The sequence below is a fragment of the Acipenser ruthenus genome, chromosome 9 (genome assembly GCF_902713425.1).
Source record: "Acipenser ruthenus chromosome 9, fAciRut3.2 maternal haplotype, whole genome shotgun sequence".
Classification (NCBI taxonomy): Eukaryota; Metazoa; Chordata; class Actinopteri; order Acipenseriformes; family Acipenseridae; genus Acipenser; species Acipenser ruthenus.
The window spans coordinates 42,372,720-42,393,069 of record NC_081197.1 but is presented as its reverse complement, the minus strand read 5'-3'; the positions used below and the strand labels follow the sequence as shown (position 1 = coordinate 42,393,069).

At 37.4% G+C, this 20,350-nt stretch overlaps 1 protein-coding gene across 1 annotated transcript in view; it reads right to left on the bottom strand.

Annotated features, from left to right (window-relative positions):
- Positions 1-15,028: 15,028 nt before the first annotated feature.
- The window catches only part of LOC117405327 (E3 ubiquitin-protein ligase SH3RF3-like), a 130,148-nt gene continuing 124,826 nt past the window's right edge, over positions 15,029-20,350 (bottom strand). Inside the window, exon 11 of the mRNA XM_034008291.3 lies at positions 15,029-18,314. Within this exon, the coding sequence (XP_033864182.3) occupies positions 18,146-18,314 (169 nt within the window). The 3' untranslated portion in view covers positions 15,029-18,145. The remainder of the gene's footprint in view (positions 18,315-20,350) is intronic.

Below are 20,350 nucleotides of genomic sequence, written 5' to 3'. Positions count from 1 at the left end.
CCTGTACAGGTAATAATTACAATATGTTCAAGTATAGTAGAATATAATTCCCAGGCTCGTGATTTAAATCAATGGGCAAGGAAATAAATGAACCTGAAATCTGTCAATGATTGCTCATAAAAAAAAATGTTAAAAAAAAATTAATATTCTCTATTAAGTATACAGAAGATGCTTAAACATATATGCAAAACAAATTGGAGTCATTTCAACTTAGCCTCTCTGAAGGATTGTTTTGGCTGGTTTAAAAGATATTGCTGTATACAGTACAAAAAGTGTCAACAGATCCCAATGACACTGTCATATGCAGCTCTGGGCTACTGGGACTGTGGATTTGACTGATGAGTGCTAGTATAAAAATTGAATATGACATATGTTTCAAGGCTTCATCACACTCATAAGGTCATGTATGAGCTACATACAGGAATAACAATGCTTGCTACATACCAAATTGAACTTCTTGTAGGTTTTTGTCCCCCCCTTCAGTTTAGCAAATTGTATGTGGGCAAAACAGTATGTTATAAAGAGGCAACTTATAATGAATATAGTTTTGAAGAACCCTTATACCTATAAGTAGATTAATTTTACTGCGGTACACCATAGTAAAAGTATAGCAAAGTGTAGTGAATGCATGGAACATATGATCAAGAAGTGCAATTACCATGCAAGTTCACTGGTAAACTTGTACAGCACAACAGTTTACCAGGAAGAAAATGAAGGATTCTCTGCTGTTTTTTTGTCACTATGGCACCATTTATGAAAACCTGCAGATCCTGCACACAGATACTTTAGCCACGATGTGACTGTTACCATAGTGATTTTACTGTAACTGCCTATGTGAAGATGTTAGAATGGCTGGTGAGAGCTGCTCATCTATAATGTCCTGAAAAAGCATGTTATTCATCCTATCCACAGCACTAAATACAAAATGAGAGAGTAACATGACAGGCAGACAGCCACAATACAGGATACCCCCAAATATCGATACACTTATGTGCTAAAAAAAGAATCCCTCAGATTTTAACAAATAAAAAAAAGTATGATTTTCAGTCATGTTAATACCAAGATTCATCACAACTGGATGAGTGGTTTCCAGGTATAGAACAATGTAAAGTGTGACATGCAGAAGTACAGAGGACCAGCCCCACGATATCCCTGTTATCATGGATTTCATCCCTTGTGAGGGATAATTGCAGGCTAATGGAGGGTGTATTAGTCTTGTTAATTAGTTTTCAGGGTAACTGACAAAATAACATGACCAAAAAACTACACTCAGCAGACGGGAATGGTGCTGACAAAACACTGTCGATTTCATTTAGCAATCCTTTTATAGTGCATGGAAGGACAATTGAGATAACTATTTTTTTGTTGGAGGAAATGGAAGAATTGAGACAGTAAATAAAAAATATATTTTTCCACATGTGGTATCCCATTTTCAAAGAAAAAAATATCAATTTATTGACATGCTTTTCAAATTAAAAATGCATTATTAATGCAAGAGAAGTTTTTATTTTTTATTTATTGAATCAATTAAAGGGATATTAGGAAAATTACAATACCATCCTATTGCATCTGTGCAATCTTTTGATCACACATCCACAGTTCTATAATTGATCAGTCCTTAATTTCATAAGATTAATCTCATTATCATGAGAATTGAAAAAAGGACATTTCATTTTCAAACCCATTGTCTCTTATTAGCGATTTATTTCCTTGACGCTTTTAGTTTATCAAGAATAATGATAACTGACTCAGAATCATTGATACTGCCTTCTGGCACACAATCTGTAATAGCCTAGTATCTATTACCAGTACATACCTGGAACAGTAGCATGTTAAAAATAGATGTGCATGCTGATCTGTTTTCATAAATGTCAGTAATTTAAATGTAATTGCAGTATGTATCAATTAGCACACGACTTTCAAAGGAGGAAAATGTCTATACAGACCACATTCCACATTCATATTACACTAACCTCAATTCTCTATAAGCAGGCTGTTATTTAAAATGCAACCATGTACTTAATAAAAAGATGATAACATTAAGTGTAAAATCTAAGCTTTTATTCCAAAATTGAAATTAGCATGATGTTCTTCTGAAACAAAAAACAAACATTGACGGCAATTCTAAAACTGTTAAGAAACAATTTGAGATTTATTGAAAGCCCCTAGATTATATGTCTGAGTTTATTTCTGCTTTGTTTTTTTACCTGTTGAAAAAAGAAAAAGTGCTAGCTCTATACATGTGTCATAATAGATAACATAAGCACAATTTTACAATTACTTCCCAAAAGTATTGGCACCCACCCTTATTATACCTAGTAATTTATTATTCTAGTAATTTAGCATATAATCTTTATTAAAAAAAACAAAAAAAAAACAAAAACTTATTTCATTTAAAGTATAACAGCTTCACACATTTATGATAATTATTAACCAGTGTGCTACATCTATTTGGTGAAATTTGGGCCCATTCTGTCTTGCATATTTCCTTCAATTCAGACAGATTGGATACACAATGCTTGGCTACGAAGGCCATTCCAGAACTTTTATCTTTGTTTTTTTCCTCTCAATAGTACTCAAAGAAATTAAAGAAGTTATTTAAAAACCGCTAACCAAGATCATGCAACAGGGGATGTATCGACAGACTGGAGAATTGCAAACGTAATACCAATGTCGACCCAGGGGACTTTTTCAACCTGAAAAAAGAAACAAGTACCAGGGGTTACAAATAGAGATTAGATAAAGGGGCATTCAGAACAGAAAATAGGAGGCACTTTTTTACACAGGGAATTGTGAGGGTCTGGAACCAACTCCCCAGTAATGTTGTTGAAGCTGACACCCTGGGATCCTTCAAGAAGCTGCTTGATGAGATTCTGGGATCAATAAGCTACTAACAACCAAACGAGCAAGATGGGCCGAATGGCCTCATCTCGTTTGTAAACTTTCTTATGTTCTTAAGAAGTCCAGCGTTGACTTAGCCGTAAGCATTGGGTCGTTGTCATGTTGGAAGATAAACTGTCTGCTAATCAGTCTACCAGCACATGGTATCATTGTACTTTAAAGAATGTTTTGATACATGGCTGCATTCATTCGATCTTCAATCATATGAATGTCTCCACTTCCTGAACTACTAAAACACCCCCATTTAATGATCAAACCACCTCCATGTTTGCAATCATGCCATGCAAAAAATACTCCAAATAATAAACCAGTGCTTCGGGTTTCCAGTTGAGCAGGTGTTTCTGTGCTTCAGAAAAACATTATAAAGAGTACATTTGCATGTTTTATTTTGCATAAAAGGTTAAAAAGCACACACACAAGCTATCACACAGGCCACTTATATAGCCCGACCATTCAATGTTGCAACATTCATGCAGATTAGGCAATGGTCCTGTTCAGATCTAGTCTAGTTCAGATCTAGTCCACTAGAAAGGCTCGGGCTGTCCCGGCTGGCCAATCAGGGTGCTTCCTCAACCATCCCCCCCCCCCCCCCCCCCCCCCCCCCCCCTCCCACGTCACGCCCCCCGTTTCCCATCAGCCAAACCCGGTGGCCCCTAGTAGTCCCATGAGGCTGCAAGGTCAGCACAAATACAGGGTGGAGAAGCACATATAACTGTCTTATAAAAAGTTTACAGTGGTAGGTTTGCATGGTAATTATGGGTAATTATGAAGTTTCACATGCTTTTCCATGCTTATACCCTGCATTTACTGTATTTTATCATGGTCAGCATTATCCTATATACAGTATTGCCATAGTGTGCTTTACCACTCTTGCACTATGCTTTTCCTTTGCTTTACTACACCTTGCTAGACTTTTTAGTAACCTTTTATATGGGTGCCAGAACAACACATGTTACAGATAGACTATACACAATAGCCCAAGCCATACACATTATCAACATTGTACTATAAATGAAGTATTTATCTTAACCAATTCCTAGATAGCGTATCACAAGAAGGCCTCTCATTTCCCAATACAGATGTCAGTTTGTCATTGTTAATTTGCAACACAAGTCAACTTAATGCATTCCGCAGAAGCACTGGTGTCCAAGTACTTTAAGACACAGACATGTGTAGATAATTAGATGCATTCAGATGTTAATTTACAAGTTGCCACTACCAAATTGTACAGGAAGGACCCTACAATACAGTAAAGTTGGACTTTTTCAGAAATATAAATAGGTCAGTTTTGTACCAAATCTATTTGTTTCTTTCCCGGGACAGCCCTCCATTACATGTCATCAAAACAAGACTGGTGAGGTCTCAAGGTGGATTATGGCCTTTGTTAGGTAGAATGTGTTGGTGTATTCCGGGTATTAAGTACCATTCCCTTTAGCAGCCATATTGCAGTTGCTATGCAAATAAAAGCACATCATTATTCTTTGAAGTGGTCATTACTGCATGATAATTGTGTTGGATACTTATCTATCTTGGTATATTTGGCCCTTTCCCATATATTTCACAGTCATATATATTTGGCAGTCCTTTTCAATTACTTATTCCAATAAAGAAAAATCCCAACATCTCAAACAAGTATTTCATATGGCTTTGATTTTTCAGTGAACTCTATTTTGAACCCAATTGTCTGACTCATCCTCCTGGGACTGGGTGTCCATTGAACTGAGATCAGTCTCTCAGTCAAATTACAATACCTCACGCTTCTTACAAATCAGATGCCTCGCCCAGATAAATATGGTTTGGGATTTCCTCTTTCTAAAACCTGCCTCCAATTGGGTTCCCACACATATAATCTAAGCCAGGGGTGGGTCAAGAACGATCCATTTGCTTTGACAAACCATGTTTTTGGCTTCAATGTTAATGAATATTCTTGTGAAGACTTGTGAACTTGTAAATATCAGTCATTGAACCCCCGAAGTATATGCATAACATATACGCAACAGTGTATATCTATAATTCAATTCTCTGCAGGAAATCACGGTTTCCATGGCAACTTATAACTTGCAAAGACGGGAGTAGAGAGAAGCCAGTTCCAGGGGCTGAGAGAGAGGGACAGGACTACTGCTATCGGAGGCAACAATGTAGATGATGTTGGTCCTGAAGAACAAGAAAAGAAAAATGTAATTTGACCTCAGTTTTAAACAGACCACTCACAAAATGAAAGCTTATTAAAAAAGACACAAAGGTCTTCACAAAATATGTTTTTTTGTTTTTATCACGGGGCTCCACCCAGGCTTTCAACAAGAATGTCACTCTGAAGCCATGGTAAATATTTGTTTGAATTGCAGTTTGGTCAGTTTGATTCTTTACTATAAATTGATCTTCAACTGAGGTAGTTTCTCTTTCATAGGAGTACTTGAAAATGTATCTCTTTGGAGATCCTATCACAGAACTTAGAATTAGAAACATAGATTGCACACTTTGCCTGTGACGAATTATATTTTGGGTCCTTGGTGAACTAGTGTATCTCTCCCTCAAGAAAATCACTAATCCACTCCACCATGTTTCAACAGAACAGCAGGCAGGAGCAATAAGATATCAAAAACATTGTAGTCATTAAACAGTCAATAAACCAAACATAAAGATCTAACAAACATCTCAGATAGATTTAAAAGGTATGTGTAAGAATTTAGCATTAATGTCACACTCTGCAGTCATGATCTGCCCACTCTACTCAGAACCTGAATAGGTGAGATGATCCATAAGATTTATAATATCTATTATGTAGCCCATGTCCTGTGCTCTGGCTAGCCCATCTTCCTCTCAAATGATATATGGTCAACTAGGTTGGGTGATGGAGTACCACCAGTGCCCTGGAAGGGTAAATGCCTCACCCCTATAATTATGATAAGCCCCCAATAATGAATTGAATCAAATAAAAAAAGACTACACATATTCCTGCAGTAAGCTGTTACAATTGAGACATTGAAGCTGATTGCATTTGTTAGGACACATCTCTATCTTCTTCCAGAATTATTGATAACTTGATTTTCTTTGAAGTCTCTTATAAAAGATCATATTTTCATGAAAGGCAAAAGGCAAAGAAAAATCAGGATTTTAAATTGGACCATTTTAGCCTCTGGGTATATTTTAAGATACTAAAGAGGACACAGAATAAGAGAGAAAATATAAATGATGAATAAAAGCATTACATTTTGGAAGATTTGATACTATGAGATGGTGACTGGAAATACTGTCATAGCACATTGAATATAAGTGACAACACCCGACCCTGATCTCTTTTTCCTACAAGGTTATAAGTATCTTTTACTGATTAACTTCCAATTGTTCCAGAATCAACATTTCCAAATATTAAAGAGGTTGTGAAAGTAGGGAAACTTGATTCAGGGGGTGTGGTGGTGGTGGTGGTGGGGGGGGGGGGGGGGTCTTTGTGGCAGGTTTTGGTTCCAGATGTTCTACCCCAGACTACATTTAATGAGAATCATACTGTGTCTGATTTCTGCAAGAATTACAATGTGTTTGCTGTTATAGATCTCCATGGCGAATTTAAACCGAGCTGTTCTTTTGTGCAACCTCTCTCTAAGGACACTCCTCAGCCTGAACGTCGCTCCCTCATCAGATTAAAAAGATCCCTTATTAATAGAGGCCATCTCCATTATCCCTTTGAAAAATGAGTTCATGATGTGGTGGAAATGTATTTTTTAAATCTCATTAATTAAAAAAAAATCCATTAACTCAGTGTAATAGCAAAACCGAAACAATAACTATTTTAAGGTGATTTTTTTTATATAGTATGGTATTGGGGAATACATACACAATTTATATTGCTGCTGCTGCTGCTGCTGCTGCTGCTGCTGCTGTTGTTGTTGTTGTTGTTGTTGTTGTTGTTGTTGTTGTTGTTGTTGTTGTTGTTGTTGTTGTTGTTGTTGTTGTTGTTGTTGTTGTTGTTGTTGTTGTTGTTGTTGTACTATGGGGGGGCAGCAGTGTGGAGTAGTGGTTAGGGCTCTGGACTCTTGACCAGAGGGTCGTGGGTTCAATCCCCGGTGGGGACACTGCTGCTGTGCCCTTGAGCAAGGTACTTTACCTAGATTGCTCCAGTAAAAACCCAACTGTATAAATGGGTAATTGTATGTAAAAATAATGTGATACCTTGTAACAATTGTAAGTCGCCCTGGATAAGGGCGTCAGCTAAGAAATAAATAATAATAATAATAATAATACTATAACAAAAAAAGAACAATACAATTATTTAAATACATCTAGCAATAATACCATAATTCAACTGCCTCGACCTGCATATTGTTTCTATTTGCATACTGTTCAAGTTCTTTTATTTACCTTTAACTGAACTTGCTTCAAACTAGAGCTCGTAATGTAGCACGCGCTGTAAAGCGCTGGGGGAGCGAGCGCTTGAACCGCACCTACTGTTACATATGTTCTTGTTTGGATGTTTGTTTCTATGAAAGTGTGTGGCTAATGTTAACCACTTGTTGTAATGAGCTGAAAATGTGTATGTCTTCATGGTGTGGGAACGAAACACGCCCAATTACAGGATCGTTATGACTTAAGTGTTCCCCCACACCTATTAATTGAACATTATCATCTGACAGTGCACATTGGTGTGATTTTCAGCGTTAGGCAAACAATGTCTTGTTCTTGGGTTTTTCATAAGTACTGTTCTTCCTTCTCAGATAGTGTAAAAGTTTTTTATTTTATTTTTGCAGACAGACCTTTATTGGTGAAATAGTAATCTACACCTACACCCACGTATAGCTATTCAGAAAATGCTCATATACTAATTTTATGATAAAGGGTTTTGGATTTGGGTCTTGTGATGTGCAGGGTGTGCAGGGTGAGTCATACAGCGCAGGTTTGCGTCCTGGCTGTGCGAAGTCGCCGGTCTTCGCTGGGGATTCCGAAGGGAGAGTCACATTGGCTCTGGCATTCCCATAGGTTATGGAGGCAAAACTGGCAGGGACTGTTTCTCCTCATCGCGCTACAGCGAACCCTGCTGGCCAGGTGCTCAGCGAGCTCAAAAACGGACACCTGCAGGGCCGGCCTTTGTCCTCCAGAGGCCGGTCGCTGACATCCGCTCTCAAGTTCATGTGTATAAAAATAGGAAGCTGGCTGGGTCGTGGGATCGGAGCACACCCACTCAACACACAAAACCTTCAGTTCTCCTGAGCTGTGTGTTGCGGTGAGGGGGGGAGGGGGAAATTATTGGACATTCCAAATTGGGGAGAAAATGGGGGGTAAAATAACTGGGCACAAAAAAAGGTGTTTTGGATTCTGTTGGGGTTTCTAGTTAGTGCATGATGACACAGCTATATAAGTTCTAAACAGGATAAGAACAGGGTCTTTGAAGACTGAAAAAGGAGAGGAATTCCCAAGGGATGCATAAAAACCAGGGCACGTAAGTAAACTGAATCTGAATTGCAAACAGACAATCTGTAGAGCTATTATTAAACAATGTACATACTGCTTGTATAGTGAATTACATATGAGAACATGAATATGCTCCAAAGCACACATTTTGTATGTCTCTTGTACAAATGAGTGAATATTATCTGTTGAGAATGGATTAACTTTATTCAACCAGTAGTTGTATCTTGCTTTTTCCTTTTTGCTTTTTTGTTTCATGATTTTTGTGTCTAGGAGATTTCACACCTCAGTTCTAAACCCAAAGCCTTTAATTACTTTTTACATCATAGTGCCTTATAAATGTGTGTGTGTGAGAGAGAGAGAGAGAGAGAGAGAGAGAGAGAGAGAGAGAGAGAGAGAGAGAGAGAGAGAGAGAGAGAGAATGAATATATTTCTCATGTTCTGTTCTTCCAAACTTGTCATATCACCTATTTGATCCAAATATCGCCCTGGTCAACAACTGCTTAAATATCTTCCTAATTTCTGGGATCACAATTGATGTAGAGGTCCACTGGTGTATCAGAACTGTGTGTTGAAAAGTTCTGTGATGCAATAACAATGTGCTGAATAAATGTAGAGGTGGCAGCCCCTACCTGGGGTTGGTTTGTAATTGAAAAATACTCCCTGGATGCTGTGGACATATGTTGTACTCAAGGGAATTTATAAAAATATCATGGCTTAAATATTTAAAGTTTTTCACACTAGAATCGATCCTTTAGGTACTAGAATAGATCTTTTAGGTTTAAGTACTTTATTTTCAAGAATTCCCTGTGGGAAGAACACGTTACAAGTTACATCCTATAAAATGATTTACAAGGCTGAACCAAATACAATACAATTTGTTGTTTGAATTCACACCATTTCTGTGCTGTTTTAAAACCCCTTGGGTATCTTAATGCAGGAATTTTGAAGATCTAAATGTATCTAAATATTTTCCTTTTTTTCTTTTCAGGTTGAATACATTTTCTTCAATTTGAAAAGTCTCTGGAGGTACAGCTGCCTTCTCCTTTGTGTTGGTTCGCACCTATTGGAATTCCTTTTCAGATAGGACTCCATTTAAAACAAGTATTACCATCCTGCTTTACTGTAACTGCAGGGCAGGGAGGTAAATGCGACTCACCACCACCAGTCTATATCTATGGGAGTCTCCGTCTACAGTGTAGGGTTTCAAGGTTGTCAAATTAAAGTGGATCTGTTGTTTTCCTTAACAAATTCTAAAGGAACCTAAAGCACAACCTGACATATATCTTGTCAGTGTCCCACATTTTAATATTGCACATGAATGGAATGTCAAGTCTCTCACCCGCATTCATGAACAAATAACCTCATTGGTTGTCAAGCCTACAGGAATAATCACCTCAATTTGCATTTAGATTGTCCGTTGCTGACAGACTTCCTAGCCCTGTGCGAAAAAAAAAAAAAAAAAAGTTTGTCATTCATGTGCGTGTCAGTTTATTTAAAATTTCCAATTACACCGAACCAGATTAAATTGAATTTGGTTGCTTATCAAAGAAACACATGCAACTCAAATGATGTTTTATCAAAGTGTCTATCAAAGTGAACAGTAAAACATTTCTATCCATCAACTGCTTTCGTCTTCTACCTCTGAGTTTTCAAATGAAACTGGTTCATCCCATATTGTAGTCACATCTATTTTTTTATAACACTCCTCTTAACAATTTTGGCTGAGCAGTCCATATTCTATGATCTACTGTAACAGGACCGTGGCTCAACGCAATCCGATGATCATGCTTTCCAAAAGCAAGCATTTTGACGTTTCCTCCATTAGTAAATGTTTGGAGAGCATCAACACTTGGTATAGAATCTGTTGTACAGAGAATATTTCTCCTTCGTCCCACCAAGGGACTGAATAGCAATTTGGTAATCTTATAGTGACTTCAATGTATGACTAACTTGAAGGCTTGTAAAATTGTGATTTAAGGTTGTGATTAGGTTTATGTTTAGATGCTCCTGAAAATGTGACTGTTCCTGGAGCGCTTGTCTCCAGACCAAATGAAAACATGCATCTTAACAACTGCACAAAAGAGCCAGTCTAGATTGCAGCTATGAGCTTTTAACTCCAGTTCATGAATGTTCATTTTCAACAATCCCCATCAGTTTTCATTTTTAAGTTTAACCAGTTAATGTTGACAGTAACATAGACATTGGTGAAAGCGGAATACGAATCCTGGTCGTATTTTATTTGTACTTGTATCATTTGCAACCAGGCCTGGATGTAGGTATCATGGGCCCCAGGACAATGAACCAGAACAGCCCCCCTGCCCCCTCCCCATGCCAAAACCGGAAAAATTGACTTAGGTTGAAGCAGACACATTTTTCAGTACATATACTTGTGGTGCAGAATTCAGGGAAAGGGAAAGATATTTAAGACTCATTGTACATACCCTAGCTCACTGTACAATCTTCTCGATTACGTCTGTGTAAAGTCTCTAATAATGTCAGAAAAATCCAGTTTTCTGAGTATATCACATTCCGTGGACATGATGGCAAGTCTGTTTAGGCGATCCTGGTTCATGGTGGCTCTCAGTTAATCTTTAATCCCAGGCACGAGAATGATCATTCACCAGAAACAGTTAGTGCACATTAAGGATAGGTAATTAATTTTTTAATTATTTATTTCTTAGCAGACGCCCTTATCCAGGGCGACTTACAATTGTTACAACAAATCACATTATTTCACATTTTTTTACAGATATCACATTATTTTTACATACAATTACCCATTTATACAGTTGGGTTATTACTGGAGCAATCCAGGTAAAGTACCTTGCTCAAGGGTACAACAGCAGTGTCCCCTACTGGGGATTGAACCCACAACCCTCCGGTCAAGAGTCCAGAGCCCTAACCACTACTCCACACTGCTGCCCCGCAGGGCAGTGGAGACATTCGGAAACGTGGAAATCACCTGAGAATTCAGGATAAGTTGAAGGTGGTCAGACTCATCCTTGCCAGAAACAAATTTGGTAATCTGGAGCATTTCTGATGGGGAAATATTCATCCAGATCTGCAAGATAGGTTTGCACGAATGCAGCAGCTTTGTTGTCATATTCTGACATGTTCTGACAGTTGGTAAGGAAGCCAAACAGGTTATGCACAGTAATGTAGCTTTTGATCTGTGCAAGAAATCTGATTAAAGAGTATCCAGAATATTTAGGAAAGTCTGTCTCTGCCCTGAAGTAAAACCTCAGTAAAACTTGGGCAATCGTGATCCTGAGTATTAGGTGGTTGTCTCTGCTGTCGTTCTGCATCACGATATTTCTTCAGCACAGCAGTTTCTATTGCACGGTTTTCAAAATCATCAAAATGATCACGATTCTCATCCAGAAATGATTTCAGAGATTCAAGTAATTCAACCACCACTGACAGTTCAATGTTTTCTGCTTGGTTGGATTTACTAGTTTTGTCAAATCACTCCAAAATGTTATCTAACAAGTCTGCTAGAATCACTGTTTCTATGTAATCCATTTGACTACCGTAGTGTTTCGCCACATGTCTGGTTTCTGGTGCCTGATGACCTCTGTCTTCTGCGATTGTATCAAGAGCCTTGTTTATGTGTGCATAACTATTCTTAAATGCCTTAACAGCATCGGATCTCACTGACACCTTGTGTCTGACAGTCGCTTGATAACAACGTTATCTTTCCCCAGGTTTCTCTGAAGTATGTCCCAGCGATAAGCAGAAGCAGAAAACAAATTGTAAATTCCTGACAGAACTCCAAAGAAAGATATGGCATCCTCGCAACTTGCAGCAGCCTTGTTTAGTGAATGGAATATAAATTGCTGTGGGGTTTACTTCGTTGAGGCTTGTATACCTTTGTATTTTCCAGACATATTAGTGTCTCATCCTCTCCACGAAATGCCAGACCATGTTCAGCAAGTAATGTAATAACCTGAACGACACGTTTCAATACATTTTTCCAGTACTCCTGCTCCTTTTTTTATCTTGATTTCCAATGAGGTGTCAATTAACCCAGCTTCCCGTCTTCTCAAACACCACACACGCATAGACTAATTATGCTCTGGGCATTGTTCATGCTCTGCCAGTCTGACTGCAAACCCAGAATCAGACAGTGCACTTTTCTTCGAGGAAAACAACTTGCACACAAAACCACAGCCTTTTGAAGGGGAGTACAGCAACCACTCATGATCAGCTTCTTCCCCGTTGTGAAGTCTGTGTTAAAAAATGGTTTTAGGCAGATTGATGGCTGTGACTTTTTTCGTTTTTTCTCTCTGACGCAACATACTTGTCACTCCAATTCTTTCAGTGACTTGGTCCTCGTTCTGTCCAGTACTGTATATGAAGCAGTTCGTCCACATGCCATTCAGCTGGATCCTTACTATAAGCTAAAGCAAAAGGCAAATTAGAGTTGCATTGATTGTTAATTGGTGGTGTGGGTAGACTGGCTTCAACTCCTTGTTCATTCATTACTTGACAATTCTAACATCATTAGGACCAGTAGCACCGCTAAAACTCTTGTCAACCAGTTCTTCAGATTTATTGGTTGTCATTACTTCATCTTTAAGGATTTAAAACTGAAATGTGATAGTCTCGGGATTTTTTCTAGCAGGCATCTTTCACTAGCTTGCTTTTCCTTTTCGTACCGCTTAGTTTCTCCATCTGTTTTCTGTTCGTCTCTCTCTCACGTGTGTGACCAGTTAGAGACGCCAGTGTTTAGCCAGCGTGATAACGGGGCAGGTGAATTGAATTTCAAACTGTAATATAGGGCCCGGGACAAACGTCACAGTTGTCACCCCCCCCCCCCCCCCCCCCCCCTAAATCCGGCCCTGTTTGCAACAATCAATAAATCAGTAAATATTGACAGTGTAGTAAAAATATTAGCTCTAACCGGAGTGTTCACAAAATGTGGTTATTTTAAGTAATAATCAATAAACAGTAACAAATACCTTAAAAATGTTTTCAGAAGTAAACTTTAAAGGCAACAGATTTGACAACATGTAGCTACAATGCTATACAGTAGGAGAAGGGCCAATGACAGCTGGAACCTAGTACCAAGGTGTCATTTAAAATAATAGCACCTGTACAAAAGTTTTCTGTGTTGTGACTTTACAGACACCTAAAGAATGCAGTGCAAGGTGTTTCTGCCCCATATGGGCAGATCTGTGAGTCTCGGAAAGTATTTCTCCAGCTCTCTGTTTAAGCTGATCGAAACCAGATCTGTGGAGCTGTTTATAGCTTAGAGCAGTAGGAGCTCTGTCATAGATATGCTACATCATCGGAAAGATTGCTTTAGCAGAAACGCAGTGTTTGGCTTGGCTCAGCCTCCGCTGGTCATGTGTGTGCCAGCTTCACTGCTTCTTTACAGCCAGCTGCTGTCTGACAACCCTACAGTTCATACCACACAGTCAGAGCAAAACAAACTTCCAGGTGGAGGCTTGAAAGAAAACAACGGGAAACAAGGGTTTCATTTAAATCATCGCAATTTTAATAGACGTAATTAAAATAAATTGAGGACCCATAACTCTAAAGCGATTTAATTAGGAAAAAACTTTTCTTTTTATCCAAACTCTCAGAAACATTAGATTTTAATGATTTAATAGTGATTTTTTTTTTTATGCGTTTTGTTCTTCAAGAACAACAAATTTGTTATCTGTTTTTGCTGATGTTGACAGTTTACACTATTAACAGGAATACATAATAAACAGTTGTATCACCATTTTGATAAAGAAAAAAGCTCATGTAAACCACACCTTTCAGGTCAAAACAATTATGAAACAAGTTGAGTTTTTTTTTTGTCACTTACAAATGTATATGTTGAAAGTGGACATTAGACTAACCTGTTGCTGACTCTTTCAGCGTTATCCTTGACCTTATTAGACAATATCTGGAAGAGACCTAGAAATACCTTGTTTTTTATTTTTATTTCAACAGTTATGGATTTAAATACCATAGCTATTTGCTCTATATCAATCAGAGTGTTTTCCACCAGGGGTGATTTATTAATATCACTACAAACAAAAACAATCCAGCGAAATGAGGTCTGTGAAAAATCTGTTTTTTAATTTTAAGTTGGCGGTAAGAACTGGATTTGATTGTTAAAATACATAATGGATCAAATATCAGACATTTACAATTGTAAACTCGTATACAACACGTATAAACATTTTTTTTCAGGGTTTCAAAGAGGTAAAAGGTGAAGTGTTTTTTTTTTTATATATATATATATTTTTTTTTTTTCAAATCAGTGTGAAATATGATAAAACATTTTTTTGAAATGGAACAGCCATGGTCTCCAACACAGAGCTCCAAATTGGGCATTACTTCTACTGTTCATGAACTGTTTACCAGCCTGCTGGGAGGTTTTGTTCTGTTCCTCAATGTCCACACTGTAGTTTTCCCAATTATACCTCATACAACATGTAGCAATCTCAAGTTGGCTGTGTTTTCCGTGGATCAGAGAGAGCCTTTAACTCTATAGATTATTTTGAAGGCACTCCCGTGCTGGAGTACGATAACCAGTGAAACACTAATAATATGTGCAAAATGACCAGTCAAAACATTCTGAAACAAAGGCATCTCTTGTTAAAATGCATTTTAACAATAACAAGATTGTTGCCAAATGTTGACTAAATTTGTATATAAAAATAACAAAGTAGGATATAAGATAAATGGTCTCTTTCAAAAAGGGGGAATAAAAGTCTTCACAAAATTTGTTTTAAAGAAGTATTTTTATTATTATTCTGCACACTCTCTTTTCAGTTTTCAGTTATTACAAGTGTGGAACATTATGAATTCCAGCCAGTCTGTTTTGAGAGCTCTGAAATAATACCACGGTTCTCTCAGCTGCAGTGCTCTACTTTAATGCCCTACTGTGTTCATCCCATACTGCAACACGATTATCATTTACAACATACAATCCCAAAGGCGAAATTGCTTTATTTTCAAATGAAAAATTTCAGTCTGCCTCATACCACAATTCGTTTCATTAAGACACCTCCCTTTTATCAGCACAAAGCAGTGTAATATTTGGCAATTCTTATGAAGAAAAATAAAAGCTTTCAACAAAAGTCACATAACACTGCAAGCCCATTTAGCTTTATGTGTATTAAGATATGTATGTCTATATCTTATATATTCGTATAACAGACTATAAATCTATCCTCATATTTCAATATTTGTCCTCTACTGAGGCAGTGTGTAGGCTTGACGGTTGATAGCACTTACTAGGAATTGGTAGGGGAGTTGGTAAATGCATCTCCAAGTGTTGCTATATTTTCATTGGGATCCTACATTCTTTTGGCTGCTGTTCTTATATGTTATTATTCTTGCAAAGGAGAGAAACACTTGAAACTGACAAGAAAAGTTATAATGTCGGCGGATATGCTTTTCCTAGTGATGTTTTAGTTGCTTTTCAGTTCTTTCCAATTCTGAAAATGACCAACCAAAACAGTCTTGCAGATAAAGATGCTGTTTAGAAACAATGTGCGAACGCATAAATACTTATGCATTAAAATAATCTTCAAATTGGTGCATATACTGTAAAAAAAAATAGTCATGATAAGAAAAAAAACGTCTTGTTTTAAATAAAAGAAACATCTTGTTTTAAATAAAATAAACTGTAAAAATACAAGATAATAATCTTGGCTCATTGACAGATAATGAGTTATGTGTTTATATATATATATATATATATATATATATATATATATAATGTCATATATTTTGATAATATACTGATAATTAACACCTGAAATACAGTACTTACTGAACATCCACCTACAATAATATTAATGAAGCTGGGGGGTTTAAAATAAATGTGCTTTTTTATTAAAGTATGTGCTTTTCTTGGAATGTTTTGGTTTGTTTGTTTTTTTCAGGCCTGGCTAGCAGAAGAAACATTCTGCCCAACTATTGCTAATTCTCAGTCTGACCTCTTGGTCTTAGTTATTGGCCTGTATAACAGACCATATGCTTTTACATTTAAGATTCAAGTAAGTTTCCATTCCCTATACTATGATTAGACATTTGAGAATTAAGTCTTGGACCCATATCAACAACTTTCAACACAACTAACTGCAGTGTCACAAGAAGACAGATTCTGCTATGCAACTTAACATGACCATTACTCTGAAAGGTAGACAAGCCTCTTAAAAAAAAAAAAAGATAGCTAAACTGTACTCTACAGTAAACTGCAGAGAAATGCATGGATCAGCTTAATATACCCAAAAGTAAGCTCACAGTCATAGCATCTAAGCAGCAGACCACATTTTTGCTTCAATAAATCTCTACACTATATTTGAAGTCAAACTCCCTTGTAAATGACTGAATCAGTCAAAGTAAACACTCAACCCGACGCCCAAACTTGGGCATTACCTAGAGATTCACCATGCAGTCCTGCTTGAAAAGGTGGGAGATTCACCTATAAACAACTCTTTTTCACTGCTCTTGTGAAACAACTCTTTTTCACTGCTCTTGTGAAACAACTCTTTTCACTGCTCTTGTGAAACAACTTTTCACTGCTCTTGTGAAACAACTCTTTTTCACTGCTCGTAAAACAACTCTTTTCACTGCTCTTGTGAAACAACTCTTTATCACTGCTCTTGTGAAACAACTCTTTTCACTGCTCTTGTGAAACAACTCTTTTCACTGCTCTTGTGAAACAACTCTTTTCACTGCTCTTGTGAAACAACTCTTTTTCACTGCTCTTGTGAAACAACTCTTTTCACTGATTTTGCTCTGGGATCATGCTTTTTTTTATGTCCTCCAAACAATCTTTATTTACAGCATAGGAGTTACAAAAGAGCAGTGAAAAGGTAAACAAGAGGGACCCACCTACGTTTTTATTTTTATATTTTAACAATATATTAGGAAACTATTGAAAAGCTGTGATTTGTTTTATTTGAAGGTAGTTAACATGAATTAATAATTTCAAGCAAGACATGATATAAATCAGTCAATGTTTCCAGTGATGCAATATTGGCTGACAATGAGCAGTAATAAGAATTTGACCCTTTCAGTAATGCTATTTTTCAGGAACAAATACCAAACATTTAATACAGTATTTCTGCATGCTTATAAGACTGAGATCTTGGGTGATGTGCTGTCGTGCACTAAATCTGATTTATAACAAACTGAAAAAATTCAATGGAATAAGCTGGTTGGTTTTACTCAAACCCTCCCTATTTCGTTGGCCATCTTTGTTATTGCTGCCTATTAATACTTTTCTCTATTTAGTCTACGGTACAACAACACATCAAATGCATGGGCATTCCTAACAGTTAACCCACGCAGGGCACTTAAAAGGGATCACTGCAGCTGCTCCAAAATAAGTTACAGTAATATAGCAAAACATTAATAAAAAAAAAAGACACTTAATCTATGTAGCTTGTTTGAGTAAAAATGTGAATGATTTGCTCCTGCTCGGTCGGTCTGTCTTGTTGGTTGGTGGCTCCATGAGGGAAGGCACTACTTCAACATACTATTGTAGGTACACTTTGATAAACGTGCAGTCACTCCAAGACTTTTTCCTCATAGGATGGTTCTCTATGTCCTCTGTGTGCCTATGGCTGTGTGTGCTTGTACATGGGCTCATATTCTTTCAAATTTCTTTGGAAGTAGTAATGGCAGTGAATGTCAATGGGTTTCTCGTTTCCCTTGTGTCATATAGTTGCTTTGTGCTGGGTAGCATATCCGCCTGAAGAGAGGAGGACCCCTTCTGGCAGCTGGAATCTTCATGAAAGATTACAAAACAACAAGTAATACAAAAAAAAGTATGTGCTACATTGCGGCCTGGCGGCGGCTGCAGCTGACGAGAGAGCCGAGCTTCTTAGAAGCTTTCTACAAAGCTGCCTGGGAAGAGACCTGTCCTCCCGCTGCGCTGCAAGGTGCCCTTGTACCAGCCGTCCTCGCGCTTCTTGTGCACAAACACAACGTCTCCTTCCTTCAGCTCGATCTCCGCCTCGCTCTGAGGCGGGTAGGGTACAATCACGCGGTACCTGTGAAACAAAAGGGGAAAAACTGGTTAGAACTCTTCCAGTACTTTAATACTGCAATAAAAAAGAGACAATTAAAAGGAGGTTAAGCTGTTTTATTAAAATGAAACATCATTGAAGATGTATTCTGTATGAAGCTAAATATATTATAAAGTAAGGGAAGCCAATTAAGAGATTCAGGATTGCCAGGTAACAATGGAGGAGAGAACTAATGGTCTTTGTAAGTGAGGCTTCAAGTTCAAGTATGTTCAGAAGTTCAGAAGAGAGAACAGAATGGAGAATTTAAGAGGAATCTGCACATGGCGAGGCACCACCCTTATAAATGTTTTTGCATGGTACAGTTTTTTTTTTTACCATGGTTACACTATACATTTACCATAGTTTACTCTGGTTTGCCATGTTTTACCATACCTCACTATTCTTTACAATGCTTACCTATGCTTTAACTATGCTTTATTAAACTGTGTTATGCTGTCACTGTGGGAAACTTTTATAAGGATACCATAATAACACAAATCTCTGAGTAGCCTTCTGTTACATCCTGTATTATAAATCACGTCTGAAATCAACCAATCACAGTCAGTGGTGTAGTCTTAAATCTGAAAGTACTAGAACGTCAATTAAAATAAACATTTTCTTAAACAAAAATTGTACGAATTCAAGTTTTATTTGTATGTTGAACTTGAGGTAACATTTATAGGTTATACATGTGTCTCGCGTGTCTATGACTTTTATAGGCTATTCCCTCTGATCATTGCTGCCAAATTGGCGGTTTTCCAGCCAAATTTGGCTTGTTTTGAAAGCATCTAGCGGGCAAATAGTTTCTTTGGTGGTTTGTTTATTTTGTGGCTATTTTTATCATGCATGTCATCACCAGTGCAGAACTTCAATCACCACGATGCCCTGTATAGTGTATCACGTCCTCCAATTACATTTTACATGATATTCAGAATACATTTTTTTCTGGACCTACCGCATTTGATCTCATCAGACAAAAAAAAAAAAAAGTTTCTGGTACTGAAAAAAAGCAGATTATAATAAATAAATAATTTATAGCATTTTTTAATAAATGTGTAGCACTTATTTATGCTTTTGAAATATATACAGTATTAAATCCTAAATGCAAGAATGTTTTTTTGGCTGGTTTAAAACCACAATGTGATTAATTTTTGGCTGACTACTTCCAAAATCTGGTGGGGTGTTGCAAAAAAAAACCCCACCAGCACTGCCTTGATTAACTTCCCCCTGCTAAGTCAAAGACACATGGTAAAAACATGGCTACACATTCCTCCCCCACAAAATCATAGTTTAACATAAACTTTTTTCCCTGCCAATTTCTGCCTGGTCACCTTGTTACAAATTGAATATTGCTGCTCTAGAAAGAGTGCAAAGAAGAGCGACCAGAATTATCTAGGGTTTAAAAGGCATGTCGTATGCAGACAGGATGCACTTTTGCTGTCTTCTTCATCAGCATTTTTACTAAAAACAATTGTTAGCCTTCCTAAACCTTAGTAGTGTAGTTTATAATAGAAGTTCCTAATGTTCTCTTCATTACATCACAAGGACACCATTTATCATAGACTGATTCGGAGTGTACCATCAAAAGTGGCACATAGGGAATTGGACACCGATTTTATTGTTCCTTGTGCCTATTCAATGCCAATGTGCGGAAAGACTAATTTGATTTCCCCACAAAAAAGAGATTGCTTCAACGGTGCCCAGGCACAGAAATTAGAGCTGTCGGGCGCCATGTAAGCATTTTTATAACCAATCTGTAAAGATTCTTAAATTAATTCTTAAGTCATGGTTCTGTGCCTATAGAAAAAAGTACTGGAACAGCGTTCTGCCACATTCCGGCTCGACTACCCCAGTGATCACAGTAAACTATTTTCCAGAAATCCAGTACATTTTACTCTGTGTACAGATGCCATCCTGTGTATAAAACATTTGTGTGATTTATAATAATTTAATGCGTCATGTGTAGGGTGCCTTGTATTGTATAAGAGATGTAGTTTCGCACAGTTTTTAAAGGAAAATTG